A 24,365-nucleotide genomic window follows, 5' to 3' on the forward strand; every position below is an offset into this window, starting at 1 on the left:
TACCAACTCGATTGTCACAACCAGAACCTTGTCTGACCTTTATCCCACCCTGTCTACTTACTAGTGCTTAATCTCGGATACCGTACGTTTTTCAGGCTGCCTTTGAAGAGCATCATATTTTTGCCATCTACCACACAAAGCCCTCGAACCTGCACACTATGACAACCATGCCCAGCACTGCCTGACACCTTTAGATGCCTGTGCCACCTCCCAATCAAAAGTACTATCGCCCAGTCTTCTAATTCCCCCGTTATAGGTGTTCCAAATCTCATCTCTTACAAGTCTTCCATATATCACATCTTGCCAGCCTTCCAAATTTCACCTCTTGCTTGTCTTTTAATCTCACCTCTTGCCGGCCTTTTAAATCTCACCTCTTGCCGGCCTTTTAAATCTCACCTCTTGCCGGCCTTTTAAATCTCACCTCTTGCCGGCCTTTTAAATCTCACCTCTTGCCGGCCTTCCAAATCTCACCTCTTGCCGGCCTTCCAAATCTCACCTCTTGCCGGCCTTCCAAATCTCACCTCTTGCCGGCCTTCCAAATCTCACCTCTTGCCGGCCTTCCAAATCTCACTTCTTGCAGGCCTTCCAAATCTCACCTCTTGCAGGCCTTCCAAATATCACCTCTTGCAGGCCTTCCAAATCTCACCTCTTGCAGGCCTTCCAAATCTCACCTCTTGCCGGCCTTCCAAATCGCACCTATTGCAGGTCTTCCAAACCTCACCTCTAGCAGATCCTCCAAATCTCATCTCTTGCAGGTGAAATGGGAGATTTATTTCATCTAGACACCTCAATTCCAAATGTTGGCCAACTGCTTCTAGCAATAGAAGCTGTGACAAGGCGCTGCACTCAATCTGAAAACCTGGTCATATACACACTGCAAAAATGAATTATTTCTCAATATGCTACTTTAATCTGCTTTGCCAAGACATGGAACAGTGCACTTTGTGAGATCTTACCACACAACGAGGCTCTCCACAGCTGTTAGCAAAGGCGGGGTGACACATGCCAAGGGCACAATTGACTATAAAACCTGGCCAACACTGTATCCATGAATCAGTGGGAAGGCCTGCTAGTGGGTGAAGCTGGCAAAGTCCTTCAAAGTAAAAACAGGCATCTTTCGAAGTACTAGTAGTATCTTTACGTGCATAGTCCTGCACACCTCTCGAGCTTTCTAGCCTCACCAAATTGAAACTGGTGTTCTATAGGCACCTCATATCTTGATGGCTGCCATTGAAAGTTTTATCAGCTATAAGACCTATCGTTGGAAGAGTTTATGCGAGGCATGAAGACAGGCATTCTTTCACTTGACAAGAACATCATTCCTTGCTCACCATCGTAAACATTCCTCGTACTGCCCATCTCTCTGGCTGTAACCCTGCACCATAAAGACTGAAAGACTTTTTGAAGTCAACACGCAAGTGCTATGGAAAAGATACACCTGGGTGTAGATTGGGGCAGTGGGAAAGTTAGGAACCAAGCTAGACAGATTTCAAAGACGCAGCAACTACACACACTTTACAATGGTAGCAGAATGGGAGGTCAGATGCAGGATAAGACAGCACAGGCAATGACCAGCATCAGTCTTGAAAGTAACGCCAGATCTCAGATAGAACGATCAGAAGCCAACAGTAGGTGGCACCATAGGGGTGAAATGATAACAGATAGATGTCATCAGAAGATATGACAATCATAGTGCTGTAGTGGTCGAACAAACCAAAGAAACATTCCTAATCAAGGTCACTGGTAGATTTCGCACAGGAAGTAATGTCACAGCTAAAAATACACCATGATCACAGATAACAAAATGGCATAATGTGAAGTCAACAGTGAGGCAACAGCAGGCAGTCCACAAGACATTGTGTTACTATTGAAATGATGTTACAAAAAGACATCATTTTATCACAATCCAGTTGGTCAACAAAGAGATTATAGACCTCGTGTGGTTGAGTGCGTAAGCCGGAGAGGGGTAAAGGCAAGAAGTTATATCTCAGGCATGACCATAAGGTTTGTCATAACTTGAGCCAACCGAGCTGTTGTATGATCGAACTGGCATAGGAGATGTCACAGATTTCTCAATTGAAGGTGGACACCAGCTGATTCAGTGAGGTACTACAGTGACAAAAATTTTGAAAATACATGATTCGTTATCATTTGAGGGGATACATTTTTGTTTTAAGAGGGAACAGACATATTTTCTTGAGAACTGTTGAACAGCCAACTCAAGTCTGTATCTCCTTCATGTGTTTCACCTCAGTCACAGGCAGCAGGTATATCGTATCACCTGCGGGTTGGGCTCCAAACACCACTGTAAATGATGCCCATACGTAGAAGTAATTCAGAAAATAATGCATGTAAATAGTGCTGGAAGACAGACAGGGTAAAGGAGGGATTGTCCGATTACTTCTCAACATCCCATTAATGACAATATACAAGTTGTATGCAACGTTTACCAAGGGATGCTCCCATTGGCGAAGTCCTTGTACATATGAACAGAAACTTGAGGGATAGGATGCGATAGGAAGGCTGATCTGCAAAAGTACAAAAATATGATTCAGATGGAGAGAGACAAGTGGAACCCCTGTGGGAAGCTGAAGGGCTGATGCTTGAGTCCAGGCGAGCAAGTCCCTGCTCCCGCTCGCTGCTCTTTATTAAGGTGCTTTAGATGCAGCAGTTCATCTTTCTCCTTTTGCCCACTCTGTAGTGGTGCTGGAGAGTTTGCCTCTTACCATTTAGAGCAACACTAGTCCAAACTTCATTTTCAGCACTCGTCTTCCTGGTACAGCTGTTCGTCCAGCTCCTGCGACTCGAGGTGCTCCAGGCGGTCAGTCCGGCCGCTCATGATCTCGTCGGGTGTCTTCATGAACCTGTTGGGGTGGGGGGAACAACCAACAAACTCATTCTCCAATGTGCCAAAGGAAGCAAAAATCCTCAAAGAGAAGCAGACGGCAAAACAAATTGCATCTCCCACATTCCTGATTTGTTTTCAGCCGAGCGATATGTGCTGCACAATAATGTACTTATGATTTAATTAAGACAAATTTACAACAGCATGATGCAGGCGTGGAATGAGGGATTTGAGTGGGGATCGAATGTCACAGGGGGTGTCCGGGACAGTTGAGGTCTAGGTGCACCACCGCTTGTGTGTCTTTTCAGTCACCCAGAGGGTACGATCCTATGGATATAAGCGACTGTTGCTGCACAGGGGGCAGCTTATTTGTCCATAACCGCTGCTGTGGTTTTGGGAGTTTACGAGAATGTCCAGAACATTGAAAGTGTTTATTTGACCATGACACTGTGAGAAAACGTTGTGCCTTTCTGCAGAGGGCCTTTGCCTTTTTGACATTGCTATGGGCGTTGCATAGTGTGGGGGATTTTTATCACTCCAGCTGCACTGACTGAAGGGCTAGGGAGGACAGACAGGCTAAAACAGCAGAGTGGTGTTGGGTTCTGCAGTAGAGGTGTTGACTATAGGTTATGTGCATTCGTAAAGTTCTCTATCTCTTGGGAGAATATCCAAGAACTGAAGCAGGGTGTTCTTGACCTGGCATAGGGCTAGGCTAGTGGAAATCTATTTGAAGAGCTAGGTCTTCAGCTTCAAATAGATCAAGGAAAGAAGAGACTGCTCTGATGTGTAGCGGCAGGCCATGCCAGGCTTTATGACTGATGTAGGAGAAAGCCTTACCTGCGGAACAGGTACTGCGTATGCGTGGGATGTACGCAAGTAGTATTCCGGCTGAGTGGGAGTGTGTGGTGAGTTTGTGGAATGTGATGAGGTTTTTGAGATAAGTTGGACCTGGGTTGTGCAGGGCTTTAAAGGTTGAACCGAGATTGTTTGTGTATTGGAAGCCAGTGGAGCTCCCGAAGGTTGGGGTGATGTGTGTGCAGCATGGTAGGTTGCGATCTTGGCTACTATGGTTTGGAGTTTCCTGCTCAGTTGCTTGCTAATTCCAGCACATAATGTGTTTTTGAAGTCCTGTTTGTTTGTGATGAAAACTTGGGTGATGTTTTTTTTTATAAACAAATTTTGATTTTGGCAAGAGTGTAACAATACAATATTAAAAATAAGCATTGCATCCCTAGCCCTGCCAAGTATCATGCATCAGGTGTGACACTAACGCATTTCAGTGCGGTGGTCCGCATCACCGCACTGAAATGCAAAGTCACGCATAAATGGGATAGGGCGGCGTCTCGGTGATAGTGCCGATTGTGCAGATTAAACTGAAAGAGTGGCAGCGCACTGTGTCATGCAGGCTGCTGCTACTGGCAGGTTTTGGGGGCTGACAGTGATCGAGCCTAGGTAGTAGCTGCTAACTCACTTGACTGCTAGAATTTATTAATAAAAAGATAATGATCTCCCTGTGGGCATTCATTGTGACTGACGTCACGTCATGAGGCAGTCCTGTGGCCAATAGGCGCGCCGCAGGACGTCATATCCTGCGGACGCTGGCTACAGTTAAGCTTGTGGCAGGCCGCCGCCGGCACAGCTGGTGCTGCTTATAATGTTCCTTCCTTGCCCCCACACTCACTGCTCTGAGCCTCATTAGGTGAAGAACTGCTTTATTATTGTATTCACAAGTTATTACAAGCTTAGGGCGCCGAGCGTCTATCTGCAGCGAGCTCCGGTCACCAACTGCCGTTTTCCCCGTTCGCGCCTTCACTCCGACGCCTACTGCGCATGCTCGCGCCTTCCGCTCCAGTCTATGGCGTGACGCGTCATCGCGTACTCGCTCATAGACTAGATCGCACACCACATATCTCCCCCCTTTAACAGTAACAAGATAACAACCCCCCAAACTCTCTGAGTGTCCATTGTCTCAAAGTCTTTATCTCTGGAGGACACCAAAGTGGTGGCCTTACATCATGACTAGTGTCCACTCATTTCAAAGTCTCTATATCGAGAGGGCACAGTAACTGCCCTGCCACTGCGGGTGCATCTTACCGGCATGTTCTCTTCCACCTCTCTCTCTCCTCGTGATCTCTCACCGCCTCTCTGATCTCCTCTCTGTACTACACCAGCCGGTGTATCGTCTCTGTCGGTTGACTCTGTGTTGGGTGTTTCCGTTTCTATGTCATCTCCTTCTCCTTCCCACAGGTCTTGTGCATTATGCCCCTGTGGAGGTCTTGCTTCTTGGGACTCCTCCTGTATCTCCTCCTCCTCGGACTTGGGCCACACTACTATCTTGTTGACTCTGGCCATGCGGTCTTGGTACCACACTTTGCCCTCGCTGAGGAGGGCCGCCCTGCCTCGCACCTCTTTGACCTGTAAGGGCTGGCTGTACTTGCTTTCACCTTTCTTTTGTATGGTAGGGAGTTTGACCCTGACCCATTCTCCTTCTTCCAGCTCTGTTTCCTTCGTGTTACGTCGTTTGTCGTAGTGTGCAGCATAAATCTTCTGGGCCTTCTCCAGGTTATGCTGGACCACTGCAGGGGACCACTTGCTGGTGATGGTCTTCTCCCTCCACACTACGTTGTCCCGGGTGAATGGATGTCGTCCTCTTAGCACTTGGAACGGACTGTACCCCACCACCGTGGGGGTGATCCTGTAGGCCCACAGCATGCTCATTACTTCTGTCTCCCAGTCCTTTCCCTGCGAGATGGCTGCCTGTATGGAGCCCATTAGCACGCGATTGAACCGCTCCACTTGGCCATTGCATGCTGGGTGGTAGACGGCCGTGTGCTTTGACTCAATCCCGTTCCTCCTCATAAATCGAACCCACTTGTCCGAGACAAATTGTGGTCCATTGTCACTGAGAATGGATTTGGGTATGCCTTCCCTTAAGAACACAGACGTCAGAAATTTCAGTATCGTGTCCGTATCCATGGACTCTTGTATGTCCACTTCAGGCCATTTGGAATACTTGTCTATCACCACACATAGGTATTTGTTCACACCTCTGCTGTCCAGGACCGGCCCAAGTATGTCGATGGCCACGTTCTCCCAGGGGCTTTGTGGGGTGTCAAACTTTCCCAAGGCAGGTCTGAGAGGTCGTAGAACTTTGTCTGCTCCTTGGCACTGCCCACACTCCCTTACTTGTCTTTCTATGTGGACGTCCATGCCTGGCCACCAATACATTTGCTTGACTCGTGCTTTGGTCTTTACGATGCCCAGATGTCCTTCGTGCAGTTGTCTCAACAACTTGGGTATCAATGTTTCCGGTGGCACCACCCTTTCTCCTCTGTATAGGAAGATTGCAGAATCGCTCAGGGACAGTTCCTCTCTCATCTCATAGAACCTTCGTACTCCTTCCGTGAGCTTCTTTTTGTCTGGCCATCCTGACGTAAGATGTCTTTTTATCTCTACCTTCTCCGCATCCTGCTCGTAAGCAGCCGCCCACTCCTGACAGCTAATCGTCGTCTCATGGTCCTGCATGCTGGCCACCATCTCCTCTCTGTCCGGGGCCTCTTCCGGCGCATCTTCCATCGCCGCAGCCCGGCTGAGGTAATCTGCAACCCTATTTTGCGTTCCCGGGAGGTATTCCACGTCATAGGTGTAATCAAGTAGTTTCAGGGTCATTTTCGCAATTCTCGGGGTCGCTGTATCATGGCCCGAGGACGTCAGGACTTTGATCAGGGGTTTGTGATCTGTTTGAAGCTTGAATCTTGTGCCCCAAATGAACTGCCGAAACTCGCCCATGGCCCAAGTGACCGCCAGCATCTCTTTTTCTATGACGCTGTACCTTTGTTCCCACGGGGACAGCGCGCGTGAAGCGAAACTAATGGTTTCAATGGATCCATCTTCCCTTTCCTGTGCCAAGACCGCCCCTAGGCCCTTGTCACTTGCATCCGTCGTCACTATGGTCTTGCCTGTGGGGACGTAACCTTGCAGTGGAACAGCTTGGCTGATGCAATCCTTAATCGTGTCGAATTCAGATTGTGCTTCTGTGTCCCAATCAAACTTTGCCTTGTCTCTGATGAGTTGCCTCATTCTGTATGTTCTGGTGGCAAAGTGCCTCACGAACTTACTATAATACTCGGCCATTCCAAGGAATGACCGTACTTCCTCCTTGGTACTCGGAGCTTTGGCATTTCTGATGGCCTTCACGTTTTGTTCCTTGGTCGAAATACCATGCGTCCCGATTTCATGACCTAAGTACGTTACTGAGTGAGTCCCAATCTTACATTTGCTCCATTCTGCAGTTAAACCTTTGCTTTGCAGCACTCCTAGGACTCTGTGTAGCTTTCTGTCGTGGTCTCCCTTGGTGGAGCCCATCACCAGGATGTCATCCTGGAAGTACTGCACCCCCGAGATGTCCTTGAACAACCGATGCATCAGCTTCTGAAATACGGCCGCTGCAGATGCTAGGCCAAAGGGCATCCTCCGGAACTGGTAGCACCCAAAGGGCGTAATGAAGGAGGTGTACTTCCTACTCAAGGGATGCAGCTCAATTTGATAGTACGCTGACGTGAGATCTATGGTGGAGAAATGAGTGACACCTTTTGTTCTTGCCAGCATCTCCTCAATTCTGGGAAGGGGAAATCTCTCCACAATGAGGTTTTTGTTGAGCTCTCGGAGGTCTACACAGAGACGAACCTTTCCATTGGGTTTCTTGACTACCACCAAGGGGGATAGCCACTCCGAACTGTCCACCGGCTCTATGATGCCTTGCTCCTCCAGTCTCAAGAGTTCCTGTTGCACCGCTCCACTTGTAGATATGGGTATGTTCCTGACTTTGTGTACCACCGGCACTGCTCCCTCTTTGAGGACTATTTTGTGGACGAATTTGTCCAGTTTAACGACTGTACCCTCAAAAACTTTGGGGTATGCAGATTTCCAGTCTTCTTCTTTCGAGAGGGGCCACTCGTCCGTCAATAGTATCTGTTCTCTCCCGCCCGGGTTGAGTATGATTCCTAGATCCCCTGCGTCTCTCCATCCGAGCACCGACGGGCCCTTCTCAGCGACGTACAGGGTGCATGTGGCCGACCTCCCTCCGAATTCGAATGTGAAGTCTCGGCACCCCACCAGGGGAATGGCGTTTTCTGTATAGGAGATGGGTTTGATGTCCGGCGGCAGCAGGTCTGGTCCCACTACTGGTGCGAAGTCTTCGTCCCATATGGATCTTTGTACGATGGTCCAGGGAGATCCTGAGTCGACGGCCACGTGTACTTTCACTCCACCTATGAGCATGTCCGTGCGAGGCTTATCTCTTCGCTTCCCTGTCACCTCCAGCACCTGGTCCTCGATGCACAGCACCATTTCACCGTCTTCTAGGTCGTCTTCCTCGCTGATCTCCGCAGTGGCCGATTCGACACACTTGACCGTGGACTTCTTCCCCCTCTTACGGCATACTTTTTCAAAATGGCCGACCAGGCCGCAGAACGCGCATCTGGCGCGGAACGCAGGACAGCGTTTATCCTGAGCGGAATGCGCCGTGCTTCCACATCTATAACACGAGAACTTGCTGTCTGTGCCAGGGCGGGCCGTCTGTTTCCCTGCCCATTTTGTGTCCTTCCTCTGTTCTCCATACGTCCCCTTATGTTTACTGGGCTGTGAGGCCTCGTCTATCTTGTTAATCATTTGTCGCTGCGTGCCTTCCCTTTTAGCCGCGTCTGCGCCGCGTTTCGACATTTCCGCCTTTTTCACCATCGCCACTACTTCCTTGAGGGAGGTTTCGTTCTGTGCCCATAGTTTGTCTTGGACGGCCCTGCTGGTGGTGTGCATAACTATTTGGTCTTTTATGTACTCATCTTGTAGGGCACCATACTGGCACGTGATGGCAAGTCGTCGGAGGGCGGCCACGTAGTCGTCTATGGATTCGCCTGCCTCTTGTTTCCTCTGTTGAAAATTGTAGCGGTCTATGGAGACACAGACCGCAGGGCAGTAATGACTGTCCAAGTCTTCTAGCGCATTTTTGAAGACATCTGTCTCCGTCGCACCCCGCTCCTTGGGCACCAAGTTTTTGAACACTCTCACCCCTTCTGGGCCTAAATTGTGGAGCAACAGTCTCTTTTTCCTTGCCGGGGTGTACTCCTCCCCATTCTCGTCCTCCAGTGCCTCAATGTAATTTTGAAAATATTCCCTCCAATCCTCCCATTTTAACTGAGGTTCCCCCGGTCTGGGCAGGAATGGGACGGGGGCCATCAGGGCTGAGGCTTGATTCGCCATCCTGGCCTCGCCTCTGGGGTCTACCGCCTGGGCACTGGGCTGGTCGGGCACACTGGATGCTCCTGCACTCCCTGCCGCGTCACCTTGACTTCTGGGACTACCTGGAGTACTGTCCCTTATGGCCTGCGTAGGGTTGTCTGTCTGCGCCCCTTCCTCTGACTTGGGGGTGATGCCTTTGGTTGCCAGGGTGCTGGCTGTGGGCTCTATTCCTTGTGCTTCACTGACCTGGATGCTTATGCCTGTATGCTGGCTTTTCAGTTGCTGCTGCGCTGCTGCCACGCCCTATGCTCGTGCTGGTTGCTGTTCTGTACCTCTGGCTGGTGCAGGGCTGTTGGAGGGTGCTTGCTCCTGTCCACTGTGCTCGATGGTGTTCGTGGTACCAGCCTCGTCGCCAATATAATGTTCCTTCCTTGCCCCCACACTCACTGCTCTGAGCCTCATTAGGTGAAGAACTGCTTTATTATTGTATTCACAAGTTATTACAAGCTTAGGGCGCCGAGCGTCTATCTGCAGCGAGCTCCGGTCACCAACTGCCGTTTTCCCCGTTCGCGCCTTCACTCCGACGCCTACTGCGCATGCTCGCGCCTTCCGCTCCAGTCTATGGCGTGACGCGTCATCGCGTACTCGCTCATAGACTAGAGCGCACACCACACTGCTCTGCGGTAAATTGAAATAAATGACCGCGGGACCCAATCCACGGACCCACGAGCACTGAAGAACAACACTCTGCAGCTGAGATGTTCCTGCTGCTGACCCTGAGAGAGTGAGTCTGGTGGCCGGGCGGCTGGCGCAAGTTTGTAAGTACAGATAGTGGCACTGACTCATCGTTTTATTGTTAATCTAATTTGCTTTTGAATTGAGTGTTTAGCGCGCGATCAGCTGCCTGCTGGGCAGTGGGTCTTTGTTGCGGCTTTGCTTTAGGCTCAAACTCATTGAACTCGTAAAGTGGCAGCGCACTTAAGTTTCCCAGCTACCTTCGTGAGTATCTGTTAGTCGCTGCACTCCGAGACCTCCTTACTGAGACCCATCAACACAAGAATTTATTTGACGTTTGTTGCTCGGCATTCTAGGTCTTTAGACTCCTGACTTTGCATTAGAAATGGTTGAATGGATATTTTATTTACAGGTTAAACTTCTATAGAAATGCATTTGTGGTAAAGAAGGATGAAGGCCACGCCGAGCAGGTAAGGAACACTTTCTTTATTTGACGCATGCAAAACAGAAACATCCCAGCTGGTCGGAGGATCAACTGACCATACAAGGAATGTTACGGTTTGATGGCCGGGAGGCTGGCGCAAGTTTGTAAGTATCACAGACAGTGCCAGACTCATCGTTTTATAGTATTGTAGTTTTGACCTTGTCACTGATGCTAGTGTTGGCGGGCAGCTGTGACTTTCAGGTGTGTACCTCATCTGCCTGTCAAGCTGTCTTGCCCAAATTCAGAGCCGGGTACATGCTGTTTACCGCATCTAATTTGCATAGAAGATCGGGACTAGTTCACACTGAGCTTGTCCCTTTCACCACAGCAATTACTGCATTGCAGGAGGACGACAGTGTTGAACGGCGCCAGAGAGAGCCCTGTGATTACTCTGCTGTGTCTCTCACGGCCGGCCCCCAGAAACTGAATCACCAGCCAGAGCCAGTTACCTAATTTTCTGTAGTAAGTTGTAGTTCGGAGGGGAGTGCTCGGGTGGCAGCTATATAAGCTATTTAAATATTCCATTGCCACCAGTTGAACCCATAATACTCAGGTCCTAATGGAAGCAGACCCGTTGAAAGTCAGCAGTGCAGTATTATATTTATAAAGCTCTCCCAACCAAGTGTACCTACCTGAACCCGCGGCACCGGTATATAGTAGTTCTTCTTACTTGCTGTGGCTGCTATTATTAAATACAATTAATGCTTCAATCGTTCTGAGCTGCCTGTGGCCTCTGCCTTTAGTTTACTGTGTCGGAGAACTGTGCAGTCACGCTGTCTGACTCCGTTCTGCTCAGTTTTCAGTTGCATGTTAATGTACTTTAGTTCTGTGACTTTGTAGAGTTTCTAGTTGCTCAAATGGATGTAATTTTATGTTTCCCTTGCCTTCATTACGTGACTTTGCTCTCGAGAAAGTGTCACTCATAATCGTTGAAATGTCGCTCATAATTACACTGAAAATATGAAAATGTCACACACAGCAATTTGCAACCTTGGCAGCTATGCATCTAGATTCACTCCCGTCTTCCCACCAGCCCCCAGTTTGTGCAAATTACACCGGCAAAAACACATTCCCATGTTCAGTCTAATGAAGCAGATAGGCCATATTATTTCCTCCATTTGCCCCAAATTTTATTGAATTCCTGAGGACATCGCCGGGCAATATTGAACAGTTCTTCTTGCTCGGCACATCCGTCCATACCAGCTTGCCACAGTTTCAAGCTAGGCGGTCATGGTGACTTCCAGGAGCATGCAATGCCTCATTTAGCTATCAGAGCCACCAGCCCTACTAGTGTCCTGTTGCCTCTCGCCCCTCCAAGACTATCCATAAGACCCAACAGGGCCATCTTCGGGGTCAGTGTGAGGTCAGAAAGGGCAGCACCTATGCAGGTCCAGTATTGGGCAATCCCAGGACATTGCCAGACCACATGGAAAAAGTCATCTGAAGGGGACAGACAGAGTACATCTGGGATCTTGGAGAATACCCGCATGCCAGAGTTGTTAGGTTATCATGTAGGTGATGTGCAGATAGTGTATTTGGTTAAATTTAAGTTTTGCAGAGATCGCAAGTTCCAGAGGAGCCATACTGACCTCACACTATTCCAATAATCCTCCAGCTCAAATTACCCACCCCTCCCATTTCGGTCTGAGTGGGTCTAGAATCTCTAGTGCGTTACAAACAAGGGCACGATCCAGCTGGGAGAGGGTGATTGTTGGGTACTTGTATATGTATTATGTGAGCTGTCACGAGCTTTCCTGTTGTTTAATAGCTCGTGACAAGCTTGTGCCTTTGGGAATATTGGGAGACCTTGTTTGCCTTCAAATATCTGGAATGTGGGGAGTAAGGCTGTTGGGGTAGTTATGACCATTACAAGGCTGAACTTCATGACGAGTGGACACTAATAAATCTCGTCTTCATTCTACACGTTTCCTGCGTGTTTTTCTCTTCCTTTCCACTTCCCTACACTGACGACGGGCGGGATTTGTTACCAGGCCACAAGATTGATCTAATTGGATATTTTAATGCGAATTTTCAATTTTCTGACCGACACACTTCTGGAAAAATGTATGTGTCAAGGTCTGGATTGTCACTTTTAGTTTGGCCACACCAACACCAGTTGGAAATGAAAATTGATCCTAGGGCCAATCCTCCTGTTTTTGTTGTGCCACAGTGTTTGCCAAGTGTCTCCAATGGTAATTCATAACTAGTAGATAGTTTGCGGAAATCATTTCCAAGTGTTTTTAGCGGGACCTTGGGTCGATATAAAGGTTTTGAACATGTTATCAAACTGAATGAGTATGCTATTCCTGTTAGGCATAGAGTGAGAAATGTTCCTCTGACTTATAGGAGCAAACTTAAGGAAATGTTGAAGGATTTATGTGAAAAGAATATCATTGAACCGATAGAATCCTCCCCTTGGGTTTCTCCCATTGTGATTTCGATTAAATCCTCTGGCGAGCTTAGGTTGTGTATTGATCTCTGCAGTGTTAATAGTGCCATTTGGGTGGATTCACATCCTTTACCGAATCTTCATGAAATGGTTTCAACCTTAGCTGGTGCACAAGTTTTCTCTTGTGTTGACCTGGCCAGTGCTTACCATCAGGTTGTACTTGCTGAGGAGTCTAAAAACGTCACTGCATTTATTATCCCAGAGGGTCTATACAGATTTTGTCGAATGCCATTTGGGTTGGCGAGTGCTGCCTCAGTGTTTCAGAGACTTATGAGAGACACTTTAGAGGGGTTGAATGGTGCCATAGCGTTTCAAGATGACATTTTAGTGTACGGAAAAGATGATGTGGAGCATGATAATTACTTGAAGTGTGTGATTGCTGCTTTGTCAGAGAAAGGGCTTACCCTCCGTCTCGACAAATGCAAGTTTAGACAAAAAGAGGTGGAATACCTTGGTCATACTTTCAGTGGAATGGGAATTAAACCAAAAATAAATCATGTTGAAAGTATCGTAAATGCTCCTGTACCCACTTCAAAAGAACAACTTGTGGCGTTTTTGGGCCTTATTCAATTTTATTCTAAGTTCATACCAATTTTTTTTAGCAAAGGTTGATTCTATTAGATGTTTGCTAAAGAGAAATGCTAAATTTGTTTGGACAGATGAAATGATGGAAGCTTTTAAGACCTTGAAAATGTTTGTTGTGAATGCGCCGTGTCTTAAACCTTTTGTGGTTGGTGTGAAGTGTGTGGTTATGGTGGATGCAAGTTGTTCTGGTTTGGGTGGAGTTCTTTTGCAGAGGGATAATGAGAAGGAATGGGTTGTTGCTTATGCTTCAAGAGCTTTGAGAGATGCCAAAAAGAATTATTCCGTTATAGAAAGAGAGCTGTTGGCTTGTGTTTGGGGAGCTGAACACTTTAGACCTTTTCTGTGGGGTACAAGATTTTTAATAAAAACTGATCATAAGCCTCTTGTTTTTCTCATGGCTCCTGGTGGAGGCAGGACCATATCGGCGCGTCTTGCAAGATTAGCTTCAAGATTGCAGTCCTTTCAGTGTAAAATTGAGTATGTTCAGGGTAAGGCGAATGTACATGCTGATTGCATGTCAAGACTAGTTTCTGATATGAGCTGTCCTGAAGTGGTTATTGAGGATGAGTGTGAGGTTGCCTTTACCTTACGTGATGTTAATCTGGTTTGTGGTGAACGGTCATCTTTGCAAGAGGATGTCTGGTTAAAGGAAATGAGAAATGATTTGGAATTGTGCAATGTCAAGGATTATCTCACACATGGTTGGCCGGAACAGAGGAAATTGTCTGGTAATATGATGGGGTTTTTCAAGGTTCAGGAGGAACTTGCTGTGGAGAATGATTTGATTCTTAGAGGAGACAAAATTGTTCCGCCTTTTTCTATCAGGAATACTCTTCTTGAGATTGCTCATGAGGGGCATCTGGGGATATCTTTTACCAGAAGACGACTAAAGGAGTCTTTTTGGTGGCCAGGGATTGATTCTTGTGTGGATCATTTTGTGCGTTCATGTCTTCATTGCTCTAATAGTGATAAAACAGCTGTTGCCTGCGTCCGGAACCCCATCCAATTGATTTACCTTCTGGTCCTTGGCGTAAACTCGGGTTAGATATCATTGGTCCGTTTAGTTGTTTACCCAAACAGGAAGCTTTTGGTATTGTCCTTATTGATTATTATTCTAAATGGCCGGAGGTCAAGATGGTTAAGGATGTTACTTCTCACCAAGTAATAGAGTTTTTGGATGAGATCTTTTGTAGAGAGGGAATTCCTCAAGAAATCGTGACTGACAATGGTCCACAGTTTGTTAGCAAGGAAATGGAACAATGTATGGAAAAATGTGGTATTGCTCATAGAAGAATTGCTGTTTTCCACCCTGAGGCTAAAGGCCAGGTTGAACGGTTCAATCGTGTGATCAAAGAAGCTATTCAACTTTCAATCAAGGGTAATTTGAATTGGAGAAATGCGTTACAATCTATGTTGTTGGCTTACAGGACTTCACCCAATTCTATAACTTTGGTTACTCCTTTTGCGCTCTTAAGAGGGCGTAAACCTAGTACAAAGTTAGTACCCTGGTGGTTAAAAAAAATGTATGTGGATCCGACAATTTTTTGAAAGTGAATTTTGAGGCTGTTCAACGCAGAGTTGAGTCATACAAGAATAAGATGAAACATGATATGGTTAAGAGAATTGGTTCTACGTCTAGTCGTTCTGTTAAATCGGGTGATTTTGTCCGTATCAAAAAGAAAGAAGGTGTGAGTAAAGGTTTTCCTGTGTGGTCAAATCCTAAGGAAGTAATTGAGGTCTTTAGGAATGCTGTCAGGGTTGATGGTGGCTCAGTCTGGAATTTGAGTAGAATTTCTGTGTTTACTGGGGTTAGTCAGTTGGAGAATGACTACGACAGCAATGTTTTTTTGGATGCTGGGGAACAGAATGATAAAAGGAATTGTATACATGCTGAATGCAATTCTGGTAACACCAGAGTTGTGCGTCCTCACCATATGCCGGTTAGGTTTAATGACTTTGTGATGAACTAGTTTTTGTTTGTTTTTACCTTGGTTTTTTTTTGTTTTTTTTTTGTTCTGTTTTCATTTTAAGGGGGGGAAGGTGTGTTGGGTACTTGTATATGTATTATGTGAGCTGTCACGAGCTTTCCTGTTGTTTAATAGCTCGTGACAAGCTTGTGCCTTTGGGAATGTTGGGAGACCTTCTTTGCCTTCAAATATCTGGAATGTGGGGAGTAAGGCTGTTGGGGTAGTTATGACCATTACAAGGCTGAACTTCATGACGAGTGGACACTAATAAATCTCGTCTTCATTCTACACGTTTCCTGCCTGTTTTTCTCTTCCTTTCCACTTCCCTACAGTGATGGTTTTATGGGTGCTGGTGGGTAGCTATTTGAAGGTTTTGGATAGCTTCTTTGGGATGTGGAATCAGCAGGTAGTGACAGTGCGGACTTGGGTCATCATGGTGAGTAGATTGTCAAAGACAATGCTGAGGTTCTGGGTGTGGGTCCAAGTTCTGTCATTTACCCGATGGAGTCCCATGCTGAGGATTTTCTGCCAGAAAAAAATCACGATTTCTGTCCTGCCAGTGTTCAGTTTGAGACAGCTGGTTTTCATCCAGTCAGCGACTTCAGACCTGCACGCTGCTGACTTGTTCCAGGTGTTCCGTGTTTTTTTTTCCAAAGAGAAAGTGTATTGTGTGGGTCATCGACTAAGATATGATGTCGATTCCATAGGCGAAGATGATGCTGGAAAGCTGGACCATGTAGGCGTTAAAGTCGGTGAGGCTCAATGATGAGTTTTGCGGTACTTGGCAGATGAGGATGGGGGTGTCAGGGCAGAAGGGGGTCTGGCGGACTGTCTGGGTTCGACCAGTCAGGGAGGAGCTGGTCCAGCAGAGCTTAGGTCCTTGGATTCCGGTTTCATGCAGTTGTTGGAAGAGAATTGGGTGGCATACTGAGTCGAAAGCTACGGGGAGGTCCACAAGGATAAAGGCTGCAGTGTCTCCTCTGTACATGAACACATAGATGCAGTCTATTGCAGCGAGGAGGGCAGTCTCCGTGCTGTGGTTCGGTATAAAACCGGATTGAGGGGCGTCTAGGAATTTGTTTTCCTTAAGGTGGCGCCTGTTGATCAGCCTCTCCTGGATTTTGGCCAGGTCAGGAAGCTGGGAGATGGATCTGTAACTGGCTAGTGCTGTGGGACCAGTCGAAGGTTTCTTGAGGGAGATGCGAAGGCCTGTGGCATGTCTGTAGGCGTCTGGGTAGGTGCTTGTTGTGATGGAGGTGTTCAGCATTGGAGTGAGTGTTAAGCTGATGGGTTGCAGTCCTTTGATGAAGACATGGTGGGAGCAAGGGTCCGATGGGACTCAGGAGTGGATAGACTGTATAGTGGAAGCGGTTACTTCCATGGTGATGGTGGGCCAGGTCATCAGTGTGGTTTCTTTGGTTGAGATGTGTAGGTACACTGCCAGGTCGGTGGGGTCTAGTCAGGGGTCGAAGTTGTCATATGCTGTCTCTCTTGTTGGAGAAAAACTTGGACAGCTTGGGGCAGAGGTCCTGCGAGCGGCTGATGCAGGTGAAGCCTACTACTGGTAAGGTAAAATCTTCCTCGATGGTAAAAATCTCTTTGCTGCTGATGGAATTGGTGTTGATGTGGTCTGTGAGTGTGGGGCGTTTGGTGGCTCTGATCAGCTGGTGGTAGCGTCTGAGCGTAGAATTAAAGGTGTTTCTATCTGGGTTGTCCTGGTTCATTCTCCAGCTGCGCTCCAGTTGTTTGCAGTGGCGTTTGGTCATGCTGAGCTTATCCTTGTACTGTCTGCATCTTGTGGGTTTGTTGGATTAGAGGGTGCATTGTGTTAAACACTGTTCTCGTTGTCTTCTTCAACCAGCCTTTGTACAACAGTACTGCTTTACAGAGGGTGCATGTATCTATTCAATCTAAGTAATAGAAGTAGTATGACTGCTAGCATGCCAGCTTTGTCACAACGCCTTTAGAGTGCTTGTTGGATCGAGTATTCCAGGTCCCTGCAACCTTAATGTGAGGAGCAAAAATTGCTAATACAGCACTGGTGTACCAAGCCAATACTTGCGGTCTGCTGGCAGAAATGTGTGTGGGCAAGTGGTATAATTGTGGTGTGTTCCACAAATTTACAAAAATGGATATGTACAGTGGAATGAGATTGTGTGGAACTCTAGTCTTTTACCGTCCATCAGCTAGTGGAATGATACCAATTATATTCTGGGATTAAGTAGGGCAGGGTTTCTTAACCTGTCGTCCGGGGCCCTCTGGGGAGTCCACAAAGCCTACCCGGGGGGTCCGCGGCTGCTTAGAAAATTCTATAATATAAACAGATGAGTAAAGTGTATATAAATAAAGAATCAAAATGAATTGAACATTTTAAATAATTCTGTAAATGTGAAGGAATTTAAAATTGGAGGCCAAACGTTAAATTGGTATCCTGATTGGTAGGAGCAACGGCAGTGCATCATACAACAAATAGTCTGGACGATGAGTGACTTCAAATAAATTTAGATAAGCTCAAACCTTTTATATATGTAGTGAAGTAAATAAAATATTTAATCATTTGTGGAGTTGTTTGATGAATGTTAATTTCAGGTTTTTTTTGTATATGGTTTTGCGATTTAAATCATTGAAAATGCTTAGGCCAGGGTTCTCGACTTCCAGTAATGATTCAGTGGGGGCCCTAGTAACGATTCACCGGGAGTCCCCGGGTTCCAGTAATAATTAATTGGGGATCCATGGAAGTCAAAAGTTTAAGAATCACTGAAGTAGGGTATCCATGAGGCTATTTTGACTCTGATGGGTCCTCAATGACTTAAGAAGTAGGTGGCCCACTTTGAGAGCATCCAGAAGCAGACTTCCTCTTTTGACTGTGTCAACCGTGTTGCCTGTGCACCTACTGTGGTTGATTTAGCTTTTTAATTTCAGTTTATCTTTACTTATTCCCTGCATTTGTTTGTGCTTGGTGCCAATTCTGTCATGGATGCAACGGGTAGGGGGTAACCTATGTTTTGTCAACACCTGGGAATCCAACTAAAAAGAGTGGAAACTGTCGGACAGGGCCGGACTGGGAACCAGAACCGGCCCTGGCAAAGTGCTCGCCCGGCCCCCTACTCCCCCCCCCCCCCCCCCACCCACCCACACACATTTCAGCCTTTGTCCGGCCTTCGTCAGCACCATGATGTGTCAGGAGTCTTCTAGCGCAGTGCATTTAAATATATCTTGCCGCACTGCGATTGGTGCATAGTCCGCTCCTCCCCGCTAGTGTTGTGCTCACCTATCACAGTACCCGGATGGCTTGAGGACTGCGATTCCCAGGATGCATCAGTCGGCTCCCAGGTAAGTGGTGCATGGAGTTGTGCTCAGAATAGTCTGAGTACTTGGCGGAAGGCAGGATATTCCGCATAGCATTCAAAGTCCCCTGCAGATTAAAACTCAAGATGCCGCCCCGGGTCCCCTTTAACCGAATCAGCCTTCTTGTGCAGGTTTCCAATAGGCGGGGTATGGCAGTGCATCCCGCCCAGGTCAAGGTTGATAACCTCACTGTACCGCTGCATATTCGCCCATACTTGATGGCGGGCCTGGATCCTTCAATACCTTGAAGAGAGAAAGAATGCCGAAGCAGGAGCCAATAACATCCAGGCCTACTTGCGAAGCAGAGGCCTCTGTGACGTGTCTCTGGTTAACACGTTTGACATCTCCAAACAGCTCCTCCCAAAGAAAGAGCAAAGGCCGTATTGGGGAACAGAGGAAGCTTCTTTATTTAAATAGTTTGATATCTATCTATCTATCTATCTATCTATCTATCTATCTATCTATCTATCTACAAAAATGCCCCTGCATTCAGAGGCGCCACTCCTCCAGCCGGTGATTTGCAAAACCTTTATTTCAAGGAACAGACATTTCAACTCCAAAACAATATTGTCTGTTTGCCTGACGCGTTTCAGAGCATTTGTGCTCTTTCCTCAGAGGCATTTTGTGCACACGACCGTTATTTTGCTCCCATGGTTCCGTGCATGTTCTATCAATTTAAAAGGCCTCTGGTGTGCCATTGTTAGTCAATTAAGTTTGATGCATGCCGGGACTTGTGGTTCTGCTCTGTTAATTTTTTTACCTTGAGTGGTATTAGTGTGCTATATATATATATATATATATATATATATATATATATATATATATATATATATATATATATATATATATATATATATATATATATATATATATATATATATATATATATTGAAGCTCTGGGTTGTCCACCTTTTTGAGTAGCACCCGAGCAGCAGCTTTATATATGTGTAGGTGAGGGCGGGGATCCGCTTGTAGACGCCGCTCCGTAATGGATCTGCCCGACGCGTTTCGAAGCTCCATCTGCTTCTCTTCAGGGGCTTTAACGGAAGCGGTGTGCGCACCCGTTACACTTCTCCAATTAAATATAACTCAGCCATCGATGGGAGGCTCCAATGAGACTTCTGGGAAGTGTAGTGCGGAAAGCACACATACTCAAGTCCTGTATGGACTCCACAAGTGGGCCCGTCAATATTGTCTGTTTGCCTGACGCGTTTCAGAGCATTTGTGCTCTTTCCTCAGAGGCATTTTGTGCACACGACCGTTATTTTGCTCCCATGGTTCCGTGCATGTTCTATCAATTTAAAAGGCCTCTGGTGTGCCATTGTTAGTCAATTAAGTTTGATGCATGCCGGGACTTGTGGTTCTGCTCTGTTAATTTTTTTACCTTGAGTGGTATTAGTGTGCTATATATATATATATATATATATATATATATATATATATATATATATATATATATATATATATATATATATATATATATATATATATATATATATATATATATATATATTTGGCAGCATCTTTCAGGATTACGCAGGGGGCTGGGCCGCATAGGTGGGGGGAGGGAGTGTTGTGTGAAGGCCATGGATTGAAATTATGGGGTGAGTGTGGGCTCAGCTCTCTCAAAGGCCAGTTAGTGCACAAATAGATGCATCTGACAACAGGAGTATGGAATGCCTATTGCAACAACATTAAATGCTTCTGCTTTGGTACTGTATGGCATATAACGCATAGTGCTATGGGAAAGTGCTGGTGTTTTTGTAGGGTGGATGAAGAGTAGGGCTGTAACGGAAATGTGATGAATTTAAGGTGTTGCATAGCATGTTCCAGTGGAATGGTAATTGTGTGTGTTGGTGGAAGGCTAAGTCATACTCCTGCAGGGTGATTTGTGTTTTCTGTCCACTCCCACTGACCATGAGATGTCTGAAAGAATACGTAAGAGTGGTATAAATAGCCAGGCTTATCAGCAATCTTTGCGAAGCTTGGGGCAAAACCTTAATACTGGGCCCTCTGGATGTTTCTTCCATATTTGCCAGGTGCCATAAGCACCTGTTTCCAAGTATAAAAAAGCAAATCTATTACATAAAACATGGCACATGGCACGATCTAGGGGAAGGTCCGTATAAGCTGCCTCTTTATAGAGGACAACTGCAGGCTCGCTAGAAATAATAAAACATCTGTAAGAATGGTTTCCAAAGATTACTATGTCCTAGATTGAGAGTACAAAAATCTAGTGAAGGCCTTGTAAAGAGCGGACCTATGTCCTGGGAGACACCAGAAAGTGAGAAGCGTATTTCGGTAAAGGGTTGGCAGCTAAGGACAAACTTGACAATTAAATGTGATCCTAATGCGGATTATCCTGTACAGTCTGTGTATACGTGGGTTGGTAATGGCTAGGCATTTTTCAAGGTGTTTTGAGATGAGCAGGCACCATTCAAAGGAGTTCTCCTACATAATTGATCTCTATACAGGTCAAACCGGTCTGGCATGTACCGCATTTAATGAAAAGATATTAGAGCCTGCTCATATATAGTATAACAGGGAAGACTAAAGTTCAAAAATGGTTAGCGCAGGTACGGTTGGTGACTCAGGTCACTGCAGGAATTCATTCATTTTTGTCATATGAGGATGAGTGTATAATGGCCAAATACTTCCTACCATTGTAGAAATGTCAGCCCCATTGGTTAGTGCAACTGTATTTAGTGTAAGTAGAGTGTTTATGATCCACATACCCTAAATGTTACATGTGCCCCTGCTTAAGTCATTTAAAATCTTTCAATACCCTGGTTGGGACTTAAAGGCATGGAGAAGAGCACCTATCGGGCTTCTGTCGGCATCTTCTCTTTTAGGGCCTCATGTAGCGATTACTCAAGCAAATACCCATAAGACTGTTTCTTCGGGACTAGTTATTTCTATAGGGTTGGCCACAGTAGAGTATGAAAGGATGTTCTGTGAGGTGTTGAATACGATGGAACCAGTGGATTTATTGTCAACAAAGAGAGATGCCAATTACGATGGCCACTGGAGCGCCCTATTTAACGCAGGGGTTGATCTCCAAACTAAAATTCATGCAGTCCACTCTTATATCATTCTTTGGACGTGGGGAACAATATTCTATATGTGTTAAATGGTTCGGCAGCGAGGCTGGAACCACTGTGATTTTGTTAATACAAGAACACAGTATATCAACGTTTGCGAGAGTGCTACGGCTTCGCTGTATGACTTGAAGAACAACCAGTATTCAGCTCCCAGGATCAGCAGATTTCATGTGTGTCAGACTATGTTAACTACAGATGTGTGTGGAAAAAAGGTCTTGGGGCTATCCTGGCTTTACTGTGAAAACTAAGCTAGCACTATTCGTCTCTGAACTCTTCCATGACTACCTGACATCACTCATTCACTGCGTCTTCTAAATTTTACAAAGTCGATCCGGAGCAAACTAAATAAAGGGCGAGTCTTAGGAAGACATTGTTGTGTTCCTTCCTTTTCCAAGTTTAACCCAAGGGACCCAGGTGTACTTCCTGATGTTCAGAAACTCTGAAAATGCAAAGCCCGTTGGCGACCTTCTTGTGGGAGGCCCAGGAAAAGGGGAGCTCACTGCCTAGTCTTAACCATTGCCCACCATTTTACTAAGACTGATTATGATTGTGGAATAAAAGTGCTGGATACTCAGCCCCAATGTATATTTTTTTATTTTATTTAGGCATTTATGACGTGTGAGCTTACCTCCAAGGAGCACCAAACCACTATACAGGAACATTTTTATTTCAGCAAATGCATTTAAAGCATCAGGTGCTGAACATAATGCATTATTATTTTAAGATTTGTAAATGTGTGGACCGATTGACAACAGATTAGAACAAGCATTGGCATAGCCAATAGGTCTCGCATTTGGGACCTTATAAGTGTTTAGTTATCCAGCACAATATCCTTGGTGCTACAACATCAACTGTTGCATGGCGGAACACTTATAAGGTCCCAAAGGTGCGACCTATTGCATTGCAAATGCTTGTTGCATTTGGGGCCAAGATCAGATAATAGATTATTCAAACATGATTTGGAGCATGATGGCTCATCTTTGAGTAAAATATGGCATCATACATGTTTTCTTATTTTAAATCATGAATTCGCCAAGTCTGCTTTATCTCAGTATTGTGAATAGGGGGGCTGGGGGCGGGGTGGTGGAGGAGGGGGGGGAGAAACACAGTTGAATAGTAATACTCTCTACTCAGAACCCTAATGAGGAAAAAGGGTTCAAATAAAGGGTATTGCCTAATCTTTATGTGTTTGAGTTGATTAGCTAGGAATGAGTGAATGCACTGCACAAACATTAGAAAAGTGCACTGCACTACATTCACGGAGTCACCCACGATGTCACTTGTGGTACTTGCATTAAGAAATGTCTGATTTGTGTGGCATTCAGCCTTATCCTATGGCACAAAGGCCTACCAGCGTTGTATACTGTAAGATTTGTACTTAATCTACATCGTCTAGTAGTCAAATTTCTATGTGAACACAAACACACAGGGGTTGTTCCTAACGCGACGAAACACGTGTCGACTGGTTGTGGAACCATTAAACCATTGAAACTACAGCGATACTGTGCTGAGAAATTTGATTGTTTTTCTTGACTTTGGCTTATTAGAACTGTGTTTTGGACATAGACACGACTGTATGGAATATCGCTTGTGTGTGCATAAGGCATTTCTGTATACAAACACACAGGGGGAACTCAGTAGGATGTGTGTCTCCTCTTAAATCCCACATTTTTCGTGCAGGAAGGCGTATCAGGCGATTTACTGCTTGTCCGTTTGCCTGCCTCTGGTTTCACCTGTAGTAAGAATGTGGGCCAAAGCCATGGCCTCCTTTAGATGATCTGGGTTTTACTTTGCCAAAACCTAGCGGTGTTTGAGGTGTTACGCTCCAGATATGCCCACTTTGCATGAATTACGAGGGAACTGGCACCTCACAAAACAAGGCGGATTTTAAGCTGCAAGAGGGTCAACGAATGGTACACTAAAAACGGAAAGTTGATTTTCACCAGAGGTGCAACTAGAGTCTAATTTCGGGGTTGGGGGCTGGGTGTAGCTAAGAAAAAAATTGGGGCTAATTCTTCCAGCAATTGGCAGAGTAGAGGGGCAAGGGCTCTGGAAGCGGTGAAAGAACAACAAAGCCTTATTAACATGCAAATGGTCTTTTAAAGACCTCTGAAATACTCGGGTGGGGCTGTTTTACTAAAATAGTTCACAACTTTTTTTTGCTACCAGTGGCGTTTGTTTGCCTACACATTTTCGTATTTCAATTTTTTATTGTGAACTTAGCTGGAAATTTTCATACGCCAACTTTCCTACTTAAGCCTGAGGAAGCGACTACTTGCAAAAAACGGTTTGGCTGTGGAACGTCTCGACGACTGTTGGATAATGTCTTATGGAGACACAAATACAATAGATATTTACAGTTTTCTATACTGAAATAGGTTTCTCAGATTTTATTTTAATAAGAGTATACTCCCTCAGGCTCGATTTAAAAAAGAAATAGTATTCTCGCAACCCGCCCCCATAGCTAGATCGAAGAACTGTTTAACCGGCTTCTGCTGACCTGGATGAATGAAAGTGAGCTACAAACCCCAGACTGGATTCTACTTGAACCGCACACAGCAAAGCTCCTCTTGCATCATCCAAATTCGACGAAGGCTGGATCCGGTGTCCTGCC

At 45.9% G+C, this 24,365-nt stretch overlaps 1 protein-coding gene across 4 annotated transcripts in view; it reads right to left on the reverse strand.

The window, feature by feature from the left end:
• Positions 1–1,771: 1,771 nt before the first annotated feature.
• The window catches only part of ETV6 (ETS variant transcription factor 6), a 279,401-nt gene continuing 256,807 nt past the window's right edge, over positions 1,772–24,365 (reverse strand). For 3 of the 4 annotated variants that reach the window (XM_086952936.1, XM_086952935.1, XM_086952937.1), the window contains exon 8: positions 2,066–2,864. In XM_086952936.1, coding sequence (XP_086809062.1) covers positions 2,759–2,864 — 106 coding nt within the window. In that variant the 3' untranslated portion in view covers positions 2,066–2,758. Of the gene's footprint in view, positions 2,865–24,365 lie in introns of all 4 variants that reach the window. The other variant, XM_086952934.1, reaches the window with a different exon arrangement.

The sequence above is a fragment of the Lissotriton vulgaris genome, chromosome 1_2 (assembly GCF_964263255.1).
Source record: "Lissotriton vulgaris chromosome 1_2, aLisVul1.2, whole genome shotgun sequence".
NCBI lineage: Eukaryota > Metazoa > Chordata > Amphibia > Caudata > Salamandridae > Lissotriton > Lissotriton vulgaris.